The sequence below is a fragment of the Colossoma macropomum genome, unplaced genomic scaffold (genome assembly GCF_904425465.1).
Source record: "Colossoma macropomum unplaced genomic scaffold, Colossoma_macropomum, whole genome shotgun sequence".
Taxonomy (NCBI): Eukaryota; Metazoa; Chordata; class Actinopteri; order Characiformes; family Serrasalmidae; genus Colossoma; species Colossoma macropomum.
The window spans coordinates 149,090-165,625 of record NW_023494903.1 but is presented as its reverse complement, the minus strand read 5'-3'; the positions used below and the strand labels follow the sequence as shown (position 1 = coordinate 165,625).

The following is a 16,536-nucleotide window of genomic DNA, read 5'->3' as shown; positions in this document are numbered from 1 at the left end:
CTTAAACGTACAGTTGTCAGAGTAAAAAAAAAAGCAATTTCAGATTATGCAGCTAACATCTGTATTTGCATCGAATAAAAAAGACAACGCGAACGAACCCACCCGTTTGTCTCTTACTCGACTAATTCAGCACGTTTACCAACTCATTATTTATTTTTCTGACCGTCCCGATTGTCTCGACTTATGCGGAAAGTGCTTGAGCTGAATCGGAGGAATGTTGTTCTAGTGACTAATGGCGGACAGGCGAGGCTCCCAGGTTGGTTTCGCGTCGGCCGCTGTCTCTTTAACCCGATTTTTCCCCACAAAACGTCGCTTTTAGGTGGAGTATAACGTCCTGGGATGTTTCGGGGACGCACCGGAACGCGAGCGGGGCCCTTCGAGACCGGACGGCGGGGTCCCGGAGTCGAAACGGAATCGCTGTTTTCTATTCGAGCATATTTAGTTTTCTCGTCCGATACAGCGGCCTGCCGAGCGGCTGGCTAGCGCGTTAGCCTAGCACGTTAGCCTGTTTAGTTGCGAGGAGGCGGCCGTTTGTAGCCTGTTAGCTCCTTAGCTTGCTGGCTGGTCGGCCGTTTTTTGAGCGTCGCCCGTGTTGAAGCGGGTGAAACGACACTGAGAGGCGGGAGCCGCTGTTTGGTGGGTTCGTCTTGAGCAAGCGTGGGCTCGAAGCCGTGAAAGGGAGGAGAATCGACTCCGACCGGGGGCTCTTTTTTCTTTCTCTCACCTCAATTTTCCTATTTAGCCAACTCTGTAGCGAAGTAGCCACCAGAGTCTGTGTTTATCGTGTTTAGCCAGGCAGACACAATTACAGCCAGCCCTGAAAAATCTGTGAGCTTTATGTAAAGCGACGAAGCTGGAGTCGGCTTTCTTGTTCAAATTTCTCGTCCCACCTTAAATGGTGCAGTAACGTTATAGGTTCTGGCGCCGAAATGTAACTATCTGCTGCACTGTTTAAGGTGGAACGGGAAAATTCGAACAGGAGTCTGGCTCCAGCTTTTAAATAACACACGAGTTAAAATGTTGCTTGATGTATTTGTTGATGCTAGTCTGTGATATTCGAAGGGAATAACGTTTCTCCTGCCCGGCGAAATGATGGACTAACTGTAGCTAAACCGTAGGCTAAGTATCTCTCTGTTATTGTGTTGGAGCATCACAGCAAACAGCTTTTTTACTGTCTGTTCAGGCCTATGTCCCAGCTGTGTATGCACCTCCATATAGATTTAGCTCAGATGCATCAACTGTACTGTTGCCTCTTGTTGCTGTTTGGTTGTTTTATATGTAGCTTTAACTCAACCCTCGTCCTGGAGGCCCATTGCCCTGCACAATTTTCATGTCACTTTAACTCAATAATGGGCTGCTCCTGAGCTGATTGGTTGAATCAAGTGTGTTGGGAGCAGGGAAAACAGTAAAAATTGCAGGGAAGTGGGTCTCCAGGACGTGAGTCTTATTGTTGGTTTGGGTGCACCCACCACCCATCTCTATGAGCTGTAAACAGTTTTGTAAAGTTTGAGTCTTTAAAAGCAGATCTGCACAATTTTCCCCTTCTAGTTGGTCAGCTAAGACAAAGTGTGCTTTCCGGGTAATTGAAGCTGCACAGGTAATACAAGGAAAAGAGGTCCGGGTCACCTGAAAAGACTTTTGGGTGACTTAGACCTCCATTGCTTGTCAGCTACCTTAGCCTTGTGGCCTCAGTGCAAAACTGAAGTACCACATTTTCACACACTAGACATGTTCTGGCTGTGCATAAGGGGAAAATGGTGTAAATCAGGTTTTTCTGTGACACTGAAATCTCTCACTTCATAGAGAATCTCCTCTCACTTTCTCTGCAGTGATAGCATGGATCCAGACAGTGGGGCGGACACCCAGCGAGCTCTCAGTCTGCAATGGAAGAGCTACAAGCTTGTACAGGACCCTGCCATCCGCAGGGTCGCCCAGAAAATCTACAGATACGATGGGATTCACTTCAGCGTGCCGGTATTCACTCTTGATAGTGTGTCTGTGTTGGCGAATGCCTCAGCAAGCAATGAAATGACCCGGCCAGCAGACATGAATCACAGACTAATGTTTAATTTAGTGTAGTGCTCAGTGTAGTTTTTATATAAAAGATGCTTCTAATACTGCTGGCCAGCAGTTTAACTCTGATTGTTCTGTTAATATTGTGAACATCTATGACTTGGCAAAACACAGACCGTTCAAAATGAAAGTGAGAGAGGCCTCAGTTGACTCACACAACACAAAATTGTGACTTGTTAGCTTGCATACTTGATGAGAACTGTGTCTTTAGCGGTGCAGAGACACATTAGGAATGCACCATTATAAATTTTCATCAGTGGGCATAAGTGTTCATTGCTATTTTTGGGTTTCTTGGTACAGGAATGTTAGGTAGTGATTTTATTGACGTCTCTGATTGGTAATGGGGTAACGCTTTATTCGGAGTGGTCCTTTGTAGATGATTAATAAACTCTTAACCGATTATCATTAAGACATCAGTAACATATTAGTGGAGTAGCAATAGAGAAGCATCTGAATACACTGAAGTAAATATCTTGTAGACGTTCTGTTGATACATTACTTACATAACTAAGTATTACTTAAGTAAATGTATTGTTAATATGTTACTTGCATTACACAAAACATAACCTTACCAACCTTACCAAAACCTAACCCTCACCCTGGCCCTAATTCTAACCCTAACTTTAACCTCAAACCTTATCCTAACCCTCATATTTTGTTTTTGACGTATTACTGAGAGTCTGTTGAGTGTTTGTTTCATCTGAAAGGACCACTCTGCATAAAGTGCCACCAGTAACAGATTAAGCATTTGCAAAATAGTTACCATGATAGTGTTTTGGTAGTTCCTGCCAATTGTTTTAGGTTTTGCTGAAGGTAAAATGGCTTTAAAATTGTTTTTGGTATGAAATATATCTAACTGAGCTGGTAATGTTCTAATAAGTACATAATATTTTGGTAAACGTTGATACTGATATTGTGATTTCAAGCAACTGTCTGTGCATATCTGTTTAGTATTCATAGCACTGAGTATCCCAGAATCGTGGCATATTTTTAGAGGCTGTGTTTGAATTAATATGTAATTATACAGCCTTACAAATTACTGTAATAACCTTCTGTCCCCTGCTGCCTTTCAGGACTCAGGGTTCCCACCTGTGGGGGAGTTACGTGACCCTCGGCCACGAAGGATCTGGTCCAGACACACAGAGCTGTCGCTTCCTTTGCCCAAATTCAAGGTAGGTCCTTTGGAATGCAGTTCTCTGGTTTCCTCCGAATTTGCTTTGCTCCAGCTGTGGCACATCTCTCAGTGCAATCCATGAGACTGCAGGACAGAAACCAGCGCATGCCTCCTGTTTTGAATGTGAAGACTGCTTGTACATTTTCCATATTCTGTCCAGTTTTCTTTGCTGAGCGCTCCAGTGTGCTCTGATATTGCTAAGTGTTGCGTGAGAAGTAGTCTCTGCTGGGGCTTGATATTGAAATTCAGTATTTTTATGGTACGGACCGAATTGCTTCTCTACTACAGAAAAAGTTCCATGTCTTACAGTACCTAAGCAGTGTCAGTGAATCAAGCATGCCTGTTTCCAGTTGTCGAACTTGTCTGTTGTCCAGTGCTCCTGGCCACAGCATTTTACATTTTGGCCTTTCAGAACACAGAGCCTACGGCCCCACTGGCCGTTTGCCTTTGAGACTTTTGTTTATTTTTATTTTTAACAAATCTGTTTTTTCAGACGCAGAACGAATCGCATTAAATCAGATTTTATCAGAGTTTGTTACCTGTAAACACAGCTAGTCTAATGGTGGTCATCCCACCTGCTGAACTGGTATGCCTGGTGTTGTTGGTGGGCAATGTGATGATAATTTATCGCTTTTCCTGATAAACAGAGAACTTTTTTTAGCTTATTGCGGATATCGTCCGCACTCAAAGAACACTGACCAACTACATATTTGATTAAAATGAGAGCACAGTGAGTGTTTAGCTGGATTTGTGCAGTATGTAAAACACTGAACAGACATCACTGTGAATTTTTGATGGCTGTTTTTAAATGTGGCATTACTGCTGCATTGTCTGTGTGTCAAGTATCGTAATGTGATATTTTAGCCATATTGCCATTCCCTAGGCTTAGTTTTACTACTATCCCTCTAATAAGGTATTGAATAAGCATGTATTGCACTGAGATGCTATGACGGCATAGTTTACAGTAGCTAATAAAATAACCAAGTTCAGATGACTACAGGACAGACCAGATCGATGGGGGGGGGCCACGTTCACCTCCATGACAATGTTAAACACAGTTGCACAGTTTGTAATAAATATTTCCTTTTTCAGGGCAGCACCTGACTGTTTTTGGTACTGAGGCATGGTTGTCAGTTATAAATGCGCCGTTTGTAAGATAAATATTTCTTCATGATTGTGGACACACTACGCCCAGTACCTCCTTTCTGGTTTAAGCCACACCCACTTTGAGTTTGTAACTTAAGTATTACGTATTGTGTCAGAATCATGGTCGTGTTTCTTATTGGTATCTGAAAGTTTTTCAAGGTGTCCAGCCCAGGTTTCTACTGGATGCCTTCAGTTCCGTATGGACATCTAATGATAGGAAATTTTAGCTCTGGAATTGAATGGCTTCTGTCGCTTTGTCATATTTCGCTGTGAAGGTGTCAGCAGAAAGTTCTGTTTATACAACCGCTTATAAGGGCCATTCGTCAAACAAGCCCCCTGTAGCGAGCGGCACTAGCTTTAGCTGAGGCATGTAATTTGCTTGCTTTAAATGGACCTTAAAGAAGTATTTGCAGTTGTCCTTTCAGAGGTGTGCTGGTTTCGTTCAGCTGACTTGATGAAAAACATCCAGTGGCTTTACTTACTGATCAGTTACTGATTTCCAAACTGGATGTAGTTGCAAGTTTGTGTTTGAGTTCCTGCTTTGCTTTTTGAACACATCCTTTGTGGCTGTTATTTGCTAGAAAAATTAGACGTCCCTCATGAAGGGTGGAGCTTTAATTGAGCCAGAAAGTTTGGTTAGAACCTAAACGCAACCAGAGAATTTAACACCTGAGACCGAAACTGCCCCAAGCTCAATGAAATTTTGTCCAGAACTGACCCATCATCACCCGGTGTGTTTAAAAAAAAATGCTGTGTAGTGCCAACAGTAGCAGTCACTGGATCACAGCATAAGCATAAGCAAAGTTAAGCATAAATCCAATTAATGTATTCCAGCCGTGCTTTTGAGTAACATCCAAAACCTTCCATACTGCGCTGTTCTCTTGCTACGCAGTGCTGATATAGCAAGATCTTAACTTTGACCTGTTTACTTCTAAATGTAACAGAACATACTACTAGGCCTGTGGTGTATTGAGCACAACAATAAAAGTTCTCTGCAAACGTTTTAAATGTCTTTTTGGCTGCACTAAACTGTGCTTTCCTGAATTGATTTGCTGTTTATTTCCCGCTCATCCGTTTTCTCACAAGCCTAGAGTTTAATGCAAAATTTTCTCGGCAACACAAGTGAGCGACTCCAGCGTGCCAGATTGCAAAACTGGGTTTTGCAAGATAATGAAAGTAGAGAGAAAGACTGAAGCAAGAAGTAAAACAAAAATCATAAAATTTGAACTCGTCTCAATCCCGACACATGAAGGAGGTCCTAAAGGAGGGCTGGTTCCACACAGCTTATTTAATGGTGGTCATTCCCGCTTTTCTTAGGGCACTGCAGACGTCATCCGCACTGAAAGAACACTGACCAATAGTCAGTCCTGTTCAACTGGATTTGTGCAGTGTGTGAACCACTGAACAGAAATCATTGAATTTTTGACGGCTGTTTTTAAATGTGGCGCTACTGGTGCGTTGTGTCTGTATGTTACGGCAAGTTTATTTATATAGCACCTTTCGTACACTGCTGTCATTCAATTCAGTCGTTTAAAAAAGTAAAGGAGTATAGAAATTAAAAACTTGATTAAAATAATAGATTTAAAAAGAGAAAATCATTATTTTAGAATCAAATTGGACATAAAATTAGAATAAAAAATTAAATAAACTGGGATAAAGAAGTGCAAAACAGGCTATAAATGCTCTCGAGCCTGAGACATAAAGGTGGTTCTAACGGAGGGCTGGTTCCACAGCAGTGGCTGTATGAATCCAGGCTTTTTTATAATGGCTTGGATAAGAAGTCATGTTCTCTCTCACTGAAAGGATTATAGATGGAATTTGAATGACGGACGTCCGTCAAGAACAGGGATTTCTCTCCTATGTTTTACCTTCTCCTAATACAGTTTGTGTCTTTTCCTCTTCCCCGTAGTTGGATGAGTACTACGTGGGTCCTATTCCGTTGAAGGAGGTGACGTTTGCCCGGTTGAACGATAACATCAAGGAGCCTTTCCTATTGGAGATGTGCACCAAGTTCGGCGAGGTGGAGGAAATGGAGATCTTGTTTCATCCTAAGACACGGAAGCACTTGGGCCTGGCCCGCGTTCTCTTCACCAGCACCAGAGGGGCCAAAGACACAGTTAAACACCTGCACAACACCTCTGTCATGGGCAACATTGTCCATGCTCAGCTAGACATCAAAGGTACACACCCATCTGGGTCATTAGCTTTCTGTCTCCACCTTGGGGATCATTCTGGTTGTGAGAGATGAGTAAGCAGTGCTTTGCCAGCTACTGAAACAGAAGGTGCTTCTTTGAGGTTTGAATTCTATACTGAAAATAATTTGCATGTGTTTATGAAGAGGTTTTGCATGTTTTCATTTTATGGAAATTGTTAATTTATGAACACTGAGCCACGGTTGAGAACTTGAATGTTGCACAAATACTGCTGTTTGTAATGTTGTTTTTATTGCTATTTTAAATTAAATTTAGCCATACTGTACACCACTGTTTGCTAAGTAGCGCTGCATTTGTTGTTCATCCGTCGTTATTGCATTAGTAGCTATGACATTTGGTAAATAAACCTGCATCACTAGTTTTTGTGTCCTGTAAATATTCTGATCAACCTTGTTGTGATCAGACAAACAAATGGTTTTTATCTACAGCATTAGAACATTTTTCTAGACCTGTCAGAATTACATAATAGCCTAATGGCAGTTATTTCAGATGATCGCAATCATTTGAGATGATCGTAATTATTTTCGCTGACTGCAAATGTTTTCCACAGTTATTCGATTTCTGCAACAAGCAGGGTGTTAATTAGGTTGAGACAAATTAGAGTAAAGAAAGTAGTACATGCATTAGTTAAGACATCATCGATATTAAGAAAACAAAAAAGGTTCTGACTTCTAACATGTTCAGAGGGCAGTACTGAGTAATGTTTGTTTATTTGTTAACTGTGTAGCTAATTCTGGCGTTTTATAGCAGGTATACTAGTATAATGAGTTTTTTAGCTTATTTTCTCAACATATAACTTGTATGATTGTATGCATAAATGCTGTATCATTGGGACAGTACAACTGTTATTACTTGCACTTTCATACTTGCATACAGTGAACAAGAAAAAACAAATACTTAATGCCAGTTATTTGATAATCGTTAGCTAAAAGGTAATGATTGTGACAGCTCTAGGTTTTTCAGATATATTCCAGGGTCTATCACAGTCGCCATATCTGGCAGTGCAATAGGAATGTAATGTTTTGTCCATGCTGTGCAGCTCTACTGCTTGAGGTAATAGAGAAATCCATCAGTATTGTTTTGTGTTCCCAGCAGTTCCAGCACTATAACTGTTTTTGTGGGCTTTTGCAGGCCAGCAGAGGATGAAGTATTACGACCTGATTGTTAGTGGCTCGTACACCCCTCAGACGGTGCCGACCGGAGGCAAAGCCCTCACAGAGAAGTTTCAGCCCCCTGCTCCAGCCCAGCCTGACACAGTAAGTGCACATGTAGGATTCTGATCTTTGCTGGGTTCAAAGACTGTCATAGAGACTGTAATATTGTGTAATATTATGGTATCATACTTCTGCATGTATTTTTTTTTGTTTTAAGGTTTGTATAGATTACCATTTTAAGGGCCCGTATCTGACATTTTTTTTTCCTTGCATTCCTGTTATGTTATATAAGTTTCTGGTTTTTTTTGCATCAAAACGGGGTTATTGGGGACAGTCATGGGCTGGAGGTTAGGGAACCAGCCTTGTGACCAGAAGGTCGCTGGTTCGATCCCCTGAGCAGACAGTACGTGACTGAGGTGCCCTTGAGCAAGGCACCTAACCCCCAACTGCTCCCCGGGTTGAGGTGGATAGTGCTGCCCACTGCTCCGGGCAAGCGTGTTCACTGCCCCCTAGTGTGTGTGTACTCACTAGTGTGTGTATGAGGTGTTTCACTGCACGGAAGGTTTAAATGCAGAGGTGACCATTTTCCCACCTCTGTTTATTTTCTAAATTTAAACAGACTCTTAGTCAGTCTGATTTTAAAATTGGTATATGTAAATTAGCTTTGTTCTGGTTGGCTACCCTGTACTGTACATTATTCAAAAAGCACTCAAAGCTGAGATGCATCTCATAACATGATGGGTGTGCTAAACTCCTGCAGGCTGAACTGGCGGGTATACGTGAATATTAGTTCCCATGTATGGGATTTAATATGGTCTCTTAAAATTGCTTGTCACTCATGTTTTCAAGTGTTCATAGATGCATCTGTGTTGCTGTATTTTGTCTTCTGGCTAAACCCCTGTCTTCTCCTACCATTTTTTTTCCCCAGTCCTCTGATGTCAGGCGGAGGCTTTCTGTAGATCAGCCGGTGCCAGTTCCACCTCCCGGCAGTACCACCCCATGCTCTGTGGACACTGGATTTGGGGAACAACGTCTAGATACCCCCCCATCCTCGCACAGTGGGCAGTACACCCCAGGTTCTTTTTCCTCCTCACAAGGCGGAAACACTCCTTACTCATCACGCTCTGGGACCCCCTTTTCCCAGGATTCAGGCTACTCCGGCGGCAGGTATGTGCAGTTATTTAACCAGTCACAATATTTTAGAGTGCTTACAGCTCAGTATTTTAACTGTGCACTGACACAGTAAAAAATCATGTACATGTCTATCACGTTGTTGCCGAAATATGCACATTTTCTAAAACGTAGTCATTGGTTCTAGATCCACTTTGTAACAGATACTTGTATAGGGAAATTTTTAACGTACATAAATAAACATAAATTTTGCGTAGTAGACCTTTGCTCTTCCACCATATGTTAATTGTTTCATCAAATATTAGTTTGAATTGAAGGTCAAATCTAAGCATTTAATGAATGATACTGATGATTGATATCATCATGCACCACTAATTTCAGTGGGTCTCCTGCAGCTCTCACCTGCATCATTAACGTTATAAAAGCTTTGAATGCCTTATATGGAGAAAAGGCTTCACTGAGCTACCTTTGCTGCCAAACTCAGGGCAAGGAGCCGTAGCAGCAAAGAGGAATTGAATTAAAGGAGAGAACATGGACCATTCTCATTTTATTCAGCAGAGGGAAAGTGCAGACAGGCAGTTGTATGCAAAAGTTTAAACACACAACATTCACACTTTGATGTTCTAAGAGGGAAAAACAGTTAACACATCCTCTACAGGGGACAGATTAAAAAACGACATCGTTCTTCAAATTGTAGTGCAGTTTCTGCTTATTTTCTGAGCAACAAATAGGAGAAAAATAAAACATAAATAATGAATGTGCCATGAAGTTTGCATATGCCACAATTTCTGTAGAGGTGTATTTGGTTTTCACAAATAAAAATCAACAGTTCGAAATGATTCAATCAATATTTTTAAACAGATTCTTAGCTTCTAAGCAGTTACATGACGGCGTGTGCACAAAGCCGATATTATTACTCTTCCTGCGTCATCCGAATTAATTTCCTGTTTATTCCTCTGTTTGCAGGCATGCAGGTTTTAGTGGGGCTCCTCTCAACAGTGGTTACGCTCCACAGGACATGCTCCCTTCTTCATCCTGCTCTTCCTCTGCGGTGTCCTCCTCATCAGGGTTCAAGCCCCCGCGTTACTATGACGAATCCCATGCAGCTCCCTCACAAGACCCCTCCATGTACCACAGAGGTCGACCTGGATTCCCCCCTCCTTCTGCGCCGTTTCGACCCAATGAGCCTCCGTGCTACCCTCCGTTTCCTAATGCGAGCGGGACCGGGATGCATATGCCCCCACTCCCACATGTACCACCCTCAGGCTCCTTATACGAGTCCCCACCTGTGGCTGACAGAGAAAGGGACAGAGACAGAGAAAGGGGGCCTAGAGAAAGGGAGCGAGACAGGGACTCCGGGGGGCGTTATGGGACTTCTCGGCGTTCCTCTTACCACCACCAACAGGACGTGAACTCTTCGTCTGCTCCCTCCTCCAAATCTTCTTACCATTCCCATCACTCCCACCACTCCCACCACCCTGACAGGCGCGAGGAGCGCGGGGACGGCCGACCATATCGGCGGGACAGTTCTGGCTCGCGGTCTGGCGAACATGGACGGCACCGGAACCACCACCACTCGCATAACCACCACAGCCGGCGGAGAAGCAGCAGAGACCGAGACTGGGAAAGAGATAGGGAGCGAGACGGAGACTACGCCAACAGCACGGACCCTCGATACTCCAGTCACCGCTCCTCTAACAGCCTTTCTCCTCCCCCTGCCTCCGCTTCATATGGAGGCTACCCCCAGCCTAAAGACTTGCCTGCTCACGACACCCCTTCTTCATCCAGGTTGGACCCCTCGCCGTCCTTCCGACAGCAGGGTGCCGGGGAACGAGGTTCAATGGATAATGACTATCGTTCCCTTTCTCACCACGCCCCCTTGCCCCCGCCTCCTCCCCCTCCTCCCCCTCCTCTCCCTCCAGCCTCTGTCATTGCGGCCGCAGTGGCCGAAACTCTGGGCTCACTGGATTTCGGCCAGGGAAGCCCCTCTCGAGAAGAGCAATGGACGTTACCGAAACGCCGTCCCAGCACCCCCCCACAGCCCCCGCGCACTCCTCCGCCTTCTTCTCCTCCCCATGCCTCCATCCCTTCATCCTCCACCTCTCCCTCCTCTACCTCCCTCCCTCACCACCTCCCCTCCTCCACAGCCTCTCTCTCTCCGCCCCTCCCACAGCGAGACTCCTCCTCTCCAGAACCGGACTCCACCAATGAGAGCCTACCGTTCGTTCACCACAGCAGCAGCCTGGACTCGCGTATCGAGATGCTCCTGAAGGATCAAAAGTCAAAGTTCTCGTTCCTCGCCTCGGACGACGAGGAGGAAGAAAGGAAGGAGGAGGAGAGGAGAGGTGTGCAGAACACTGATGGTGAGTCAAGTAAGCAGAGAGAAGGGGACTTGGAGAGAGCGAACCTCAAAAGGCAAGGGGAGGCGGACGGAGGCCAGAGGAGAAGAGGAGACAGGGATGGGCGACGGAACAGAGGCAAGAAGCAAGTTGGGGGAGAAAGCAGGAAAAGTCCTGCGGAGGTGGAGGCCTCCAGCGCTTCTGTCTCCGGCTCAATGTCGGACTTACAGGACCAGCCGGTTTTCTCCCAGGAGGAACTCTCTCACATGGCCTCCGACACACACAAGGCTGTAGGTGCCCACACTCCACCCACCTACAACGGAGAAGGACAGGTAAGTAAAGATGTTAGGGCTTCAATATATGGACAGAATGCGATTATATTCCTCTAATGCGCTTGCAATTAATGATACACTGACGCTGACCTAAACGGATTGGGTATCAGCCAGATGTGGCCAATTCACTGTTGATACTGTTTCTAATACACGGTCACTTTCAAATGGAAGAGTATATTTCCAAAATGCAAAATACAAAAATTTTCTCTTTGTGTTGTAATTGATAGAACTGAATGTCTGCATGCAGCACTTAATCATGAGTGATCACATTACAGGCAGACTGGTTTAGGGAGGGGAAACATGTTTCTTCGCAAACGTGAAATATGCCATGTGTTTCTTTACAGAGTGCTGCAGCATTTCAGAATAAAAATACTTTTATTTACTTTCATCAGATGATAACTATTTCAGAATTTTATGTTTAGCCATTTTAATATGGACTAAAAAAATTTGATGATAGTTAAAATGTCTTCAGTGATTAGTTACACTTAGTAACCCTAAAAAAATAGAGTATAGTTTTTAATGAAATACTTCTACTGAGAGTGTGACTGATATGAAATATGATTCAAAGAAAATCTGTGATTACGAAAGTTTGTTATGGAGTTAACCGTTTAACTGTAACAGTATGTTGTATGACAGATGCAGAATTTCATTTAAGGATTAGAAAAACACTCCTAATTGGTATTTATCAGTTCAGGGAATGGAATCATTAGAATATTGAGAACATCGGTGCATCCCTACTTTTTTATTTATTTATTTATTTATATATTTATTGTTGAGACGTTAACATTTTTATGGCAACATGTTAACAATCTGAAGTCAGAGTGCAAAAAGTGGTACATACAGTCAATAAATCAACATCAGGCTGAATACAAGGCACAGTACACTGAATACACAGCACTGTCCAACAGCCATGACACCATACAGTTCCCAATACAGTAAAAAATCAAGACCAATCAGAGCAAATCCATAGCGTATTAAATTATATCAACACGCTACATTTACACCACCGACTCAGTGAGCACAAACGGAGTAAATTCTTTACTGCACCAACATTTAGGCGCTTTAACCTGGGCATCCCTACTTTCAATATGCCTTATTGTACAAACACATGATTAAACAGTTTTCTACAGTATTTGACACACAGAATTTGGTGATTGGTTAGAGTAAAAGAGTAGTGGTCCTCAATCCCAGTCCTGGAGGACCGCTGCCCTGCATATTTCCCTGCTCACACACCCACCTGACTCAACTAATTAACTAATTAAAAAGTCTGTTGTAAGGGGAAACTGAGTGTGTTGGTGCAGTGAGAGCACTACAGTGTGCAGGTTAGTGGTCAGGATTGATAACTAGTGGGATACAGGGCTCAGTTGAATGTATTTTGCTAGCCTTAAACTAAAAAATGTTTACTTACTTCTCCTAAATTGGAGATTTGATTGATGTGGTCCTACCGAAAATGCTTCAACTTCTGCAGAATTTGCTTGCACTAAAAGCTATAGTAAAATTTGAACATCAGTTTAGAAGTTGTGATTCTGCAAGGCTATAGAAGAGAGATTCTGCTCTGCTTTGCTTCATGGGTTTTCACTGCTGGCCACAAAAATACAGAACCATACACAGTTCTAGAGCAACATCATCAAAAGTATACCAGTCCGCTTTGTAGGGATTTGTTGTGGTGGTGAATAGGAGAGGTAATATAGTTCTGCCCTATGTATGTTTAGTTAAGTCAGGATAAAGTCTTAATTGCTGGTGGTGGGTCAGATTTTTCATTTTACAAATAGACATTATACAACAAAGCTGTTTATCAGTATTTTAAACTTTGTGTGTGCTGGGTAAGTTTTATCTGGGGACGTTCTGTGTAGTTTAGTCTCGGTAAGAAGGTGTAGTTTAGTCTCGGTAATAATTTTGTAGTGAATGCTCTTCTGTAATCGATTAAACCCAAGACTCCATCGGTAATAGTAGTCCTGTTCCAGTTCACCTCACAATAGACACATCATTGCCATGTTGCTATTGTCATTGAAGGTCAGCTGTGGAGTGAAGCTGATGAGCTGACCTTTCTATCCAGGCTATGACCCAGTCTGTCTCAGTAAAGCTGGAGAAATTGGACAGATATTTTATCAGATATGGTCCAACCAGTCAAATGTCTTTCAAATTACATTATAGAACCTAAAACTAATCTAGCTCCAGTAGAACTGTGCCATGTGCGTTGCTTTATAGTAACAAACAGATGCAATGCCAGACTTCTCCTGCTGTAGATCTTTGTTTCTGCATCTCACAAAAACATGGCATTTATCTTCCTTGTCTTTAACACTTCCTCAGCCATCTCCTCATTCTTCCGGAGAAGACATGGAGATATCTGAAGAAGAAGATGATGCTGCCATCTCCATGGTGATGCCTCATCATGCTGCCGCTTCTTCCTCCTCCTCACCTACAACCTCTTCACAGACAGTTCTTCCCTCACAGACTTCGGACCCCTCGGCTAGTCCTCCTCCTGACAGCACACAGCACTTCAGCTCCACCATGCCACCTCCACCCATCCCCTCTTACCCTCCCCACCTGCCTCCTCCACCCCCACCTGGCTTCTCCCTACAGCCTCCTCCACCCCCTGGCATTCCTCCTCCGCTGCCCCACATGGAGCTGCACCCGGAGTATCCACCGCCGTTGCCGCACCATATGTACGACTATGCCAACTCCATGGAACTGATGAGCCAGTACAGTGGCATGTCTTTCCAGATGCAGACGCAGATGCTCAGCCGCCTGCAGCAGATGCGAATGGCTGCGGGTAATGGCTCTGCAGTGCCCCCTGGAGAGCACCCCCCTGCCTCTGAATACCCACCTTCTTACCACCTCCATTCTATGCCCCATCCCCATGCACCTCCGCCACACCCACATCACCCCTACATGGACCAAGACGGTATCGCAGCTAACCACTACGATCAGGACCACCGCTATATGCCCCCTCACATGCCGTACCCCTATCCAGACCCGCACGCTGCCCAGCTTCCCCCACCTCACCACCACGCCATCCCTCCTCCACACAGTCCCTGGCCTCCGCACGTCCTACCACAGCACTATCCCTCCCACTACCCAATGCCAGCCTACGGTGCAGCGCCGGGTGTGGAGGGAGAGCACTATGGGGCAACGGGTAACCCGATGGCCATGATGGACCAGAACCCCCACGAGGCCACGGTCCAGCAGGTCCTGTCCGTTCTAATTGAGGAGATGAAGAACATCATGCAGAGGGACTTGAACCGCAAGATGGTGGAAAACGTGGCTTTCGGCACCTTTGACGAGTGGTGGGAACGTAAGGAGAGGAAGGCTAAGGTAAGAGCAGATGAGGCCAGTAAGATGTGTTATGTTTTGAAATGGATGATAAGGCAAAAAATATTATGTCAAGTTATGAAAGAGGTGGGAAACATGATTATAATTGGTCTTTATCAAGACAAGTTTTGTTATTGTGATAAACAATATACATTTCTGTCTGTATCATGGATATTGTCTGTACTTCAGGGAACAACTGATTGTTTCATTGCAATGAGAGCATAATTAGCCCTGTTTAATTTAGTGTAGTATGATCAAAAGTCGTTGTGTTAGTTTTTGATGACAGTTTTTAAATGCGGCATTACTAGTGCATTAAGTCTGTCACAGTATCGTGATGCTTACTGTGTAGAGTGAAAAGCATCATGATACGATATTTTTGACGTATCAACCACCCCGATACATGTTACATATAACAATATTTGGTTCTTCTGAGGTTTGATAAATTCTATCAACATCACTTCACCCATCGGATATCGGACAGACAGGGCCGATCCACTTACCGATCCATATTCCGGTCTGCAGCTTGTTCTGGACAATGAACCCGTTGTAATGCAACATATCATAACAGACACATCACCGATCCAGATTTCATTCCACATCCTACCATGAACGTGCGGCAACTTCAGTCTGTAACTCAGCGAGCAAAAAAACATCAGCTGTTGGTTTAATTAAATGTTGTTTGTTTGAAGATATTTTAGTCTGGAAACGCCAAAAGCAAGACCTGCAGAGGTTTCATGTGAAACAGTACCAGGAGTTCATGCCAGCTAACAGACAGGAAGACGCTACCAGGCAGCAGAGACTCTCGATGATGCTTTCCAGAAATGTGCTAAACATCCAGCAGACAAACCAAAGGTTAAAAGGATCACAGAGAAGTTGCTCAGCTTCATTATACTCGATGACCTGCCGCTACCTGTAGTGGAAAATGTTGGATTTCGCAGCCTGTTGGGGAACTTAGAGCCCAATCCCATTTCTTCTTTTTACCCTTACCTGTTGTTTTCGAGTGTCACTCTGACTGAGTTACAAGGGGTAGTGGTTGAAATCTTGCCCTACGAAATGGGACAACCCTCAAATTAAAAAAAAAAAAAAACCTGCTTCATTAACAGCTACTAGCGCTGCTCTGTACCCATCCCGTCTGCAGTGATAGCAGAGGAGGGTAAAGTTCAGCTCCTCACTGCTGGGCTTTAGTTACATTTAGGGTATCATGTGCCTTTAAAGACGGAGTATAAGACAGTTATTTAGTATCGCCCACTGCTAAATCTTTGGTTATACGAAGCTGAAGTCAGATATTCTCCAGGTTCTTGTTCGAATTTTCCTGTTCCACCTTAAATGGTGCAGCAATTACATTCTAGCAGCGTAATTAAAAAGAAAATACTTACATTTGTGGGTTTCTTTGGTTGCTCGCACAGCCATCTTGCCCGTTTTTCTTTTTTTCTCATAACACTGTTTGGAGTGTGACTCTGAAAAACCTCCGTTTGGAGGGCCATGTAGTCCTAACACTTCGCCCTACCCCTCTGTTTAAAAAAAAAATGGGGACACCCTACCGCTAGATATGAACGCAAAACAGAGGGCTAAGGGCTAAGTGGTAGTGGCGAGGGCTGAACTGGGATTGGGCCTATATGGGGATAATCTCCATCCAGAAAATACGTTTCAGAGATTCAGAGA

At 43.9% G+C, this 16,536-nt stretch overlaps 1 protein-coding gene across 1 annotated transcript in view; it reads left to right on the top strand.

Moving 5' to 3' along the window:
• The first annotated feature begins 215 nt into the window (after positions 1-215).
• The window catches only part of setd1a (SET domain containing 1A, histone lysine methyltransferase), a 41,499-nt gene continuing 25,178 nt past the window's right edge, over positions 216-16,536 (top strand). Inside the window, exons 1-8 of the mRNA XM_036560742.1 lie at positions 216-256; positions 1,830-1,974; positions 3,147-3,245; positions 6,303-6,573; positions 7,738-7,862; positions 8,689-8,927; positions 9,858-11,562; positions 13,873-14,877. Coding sequence (XP_036416635.1) covers positions 1,837-1,974; positions 3,147-3,245; positions 6,303-6,573; positions 7,738-7,862; positions 8,689-8,927; positions 9,858-11,562; positions 13,873-14,877 — 3,582 coding nt within the window. The 5' untranslated portion in view covers positions 216-256; positions 1,830-1,836. The remainder of the gene's footprint in view (positions 257-1,829; positions 1,975-3,146; positions 3,246-6,302; positions 6,574-7,737; positions 7,863-8,688; positions 8,928-9,857; positions 11,563-13,872; positions 14,878-16,536) is intronic.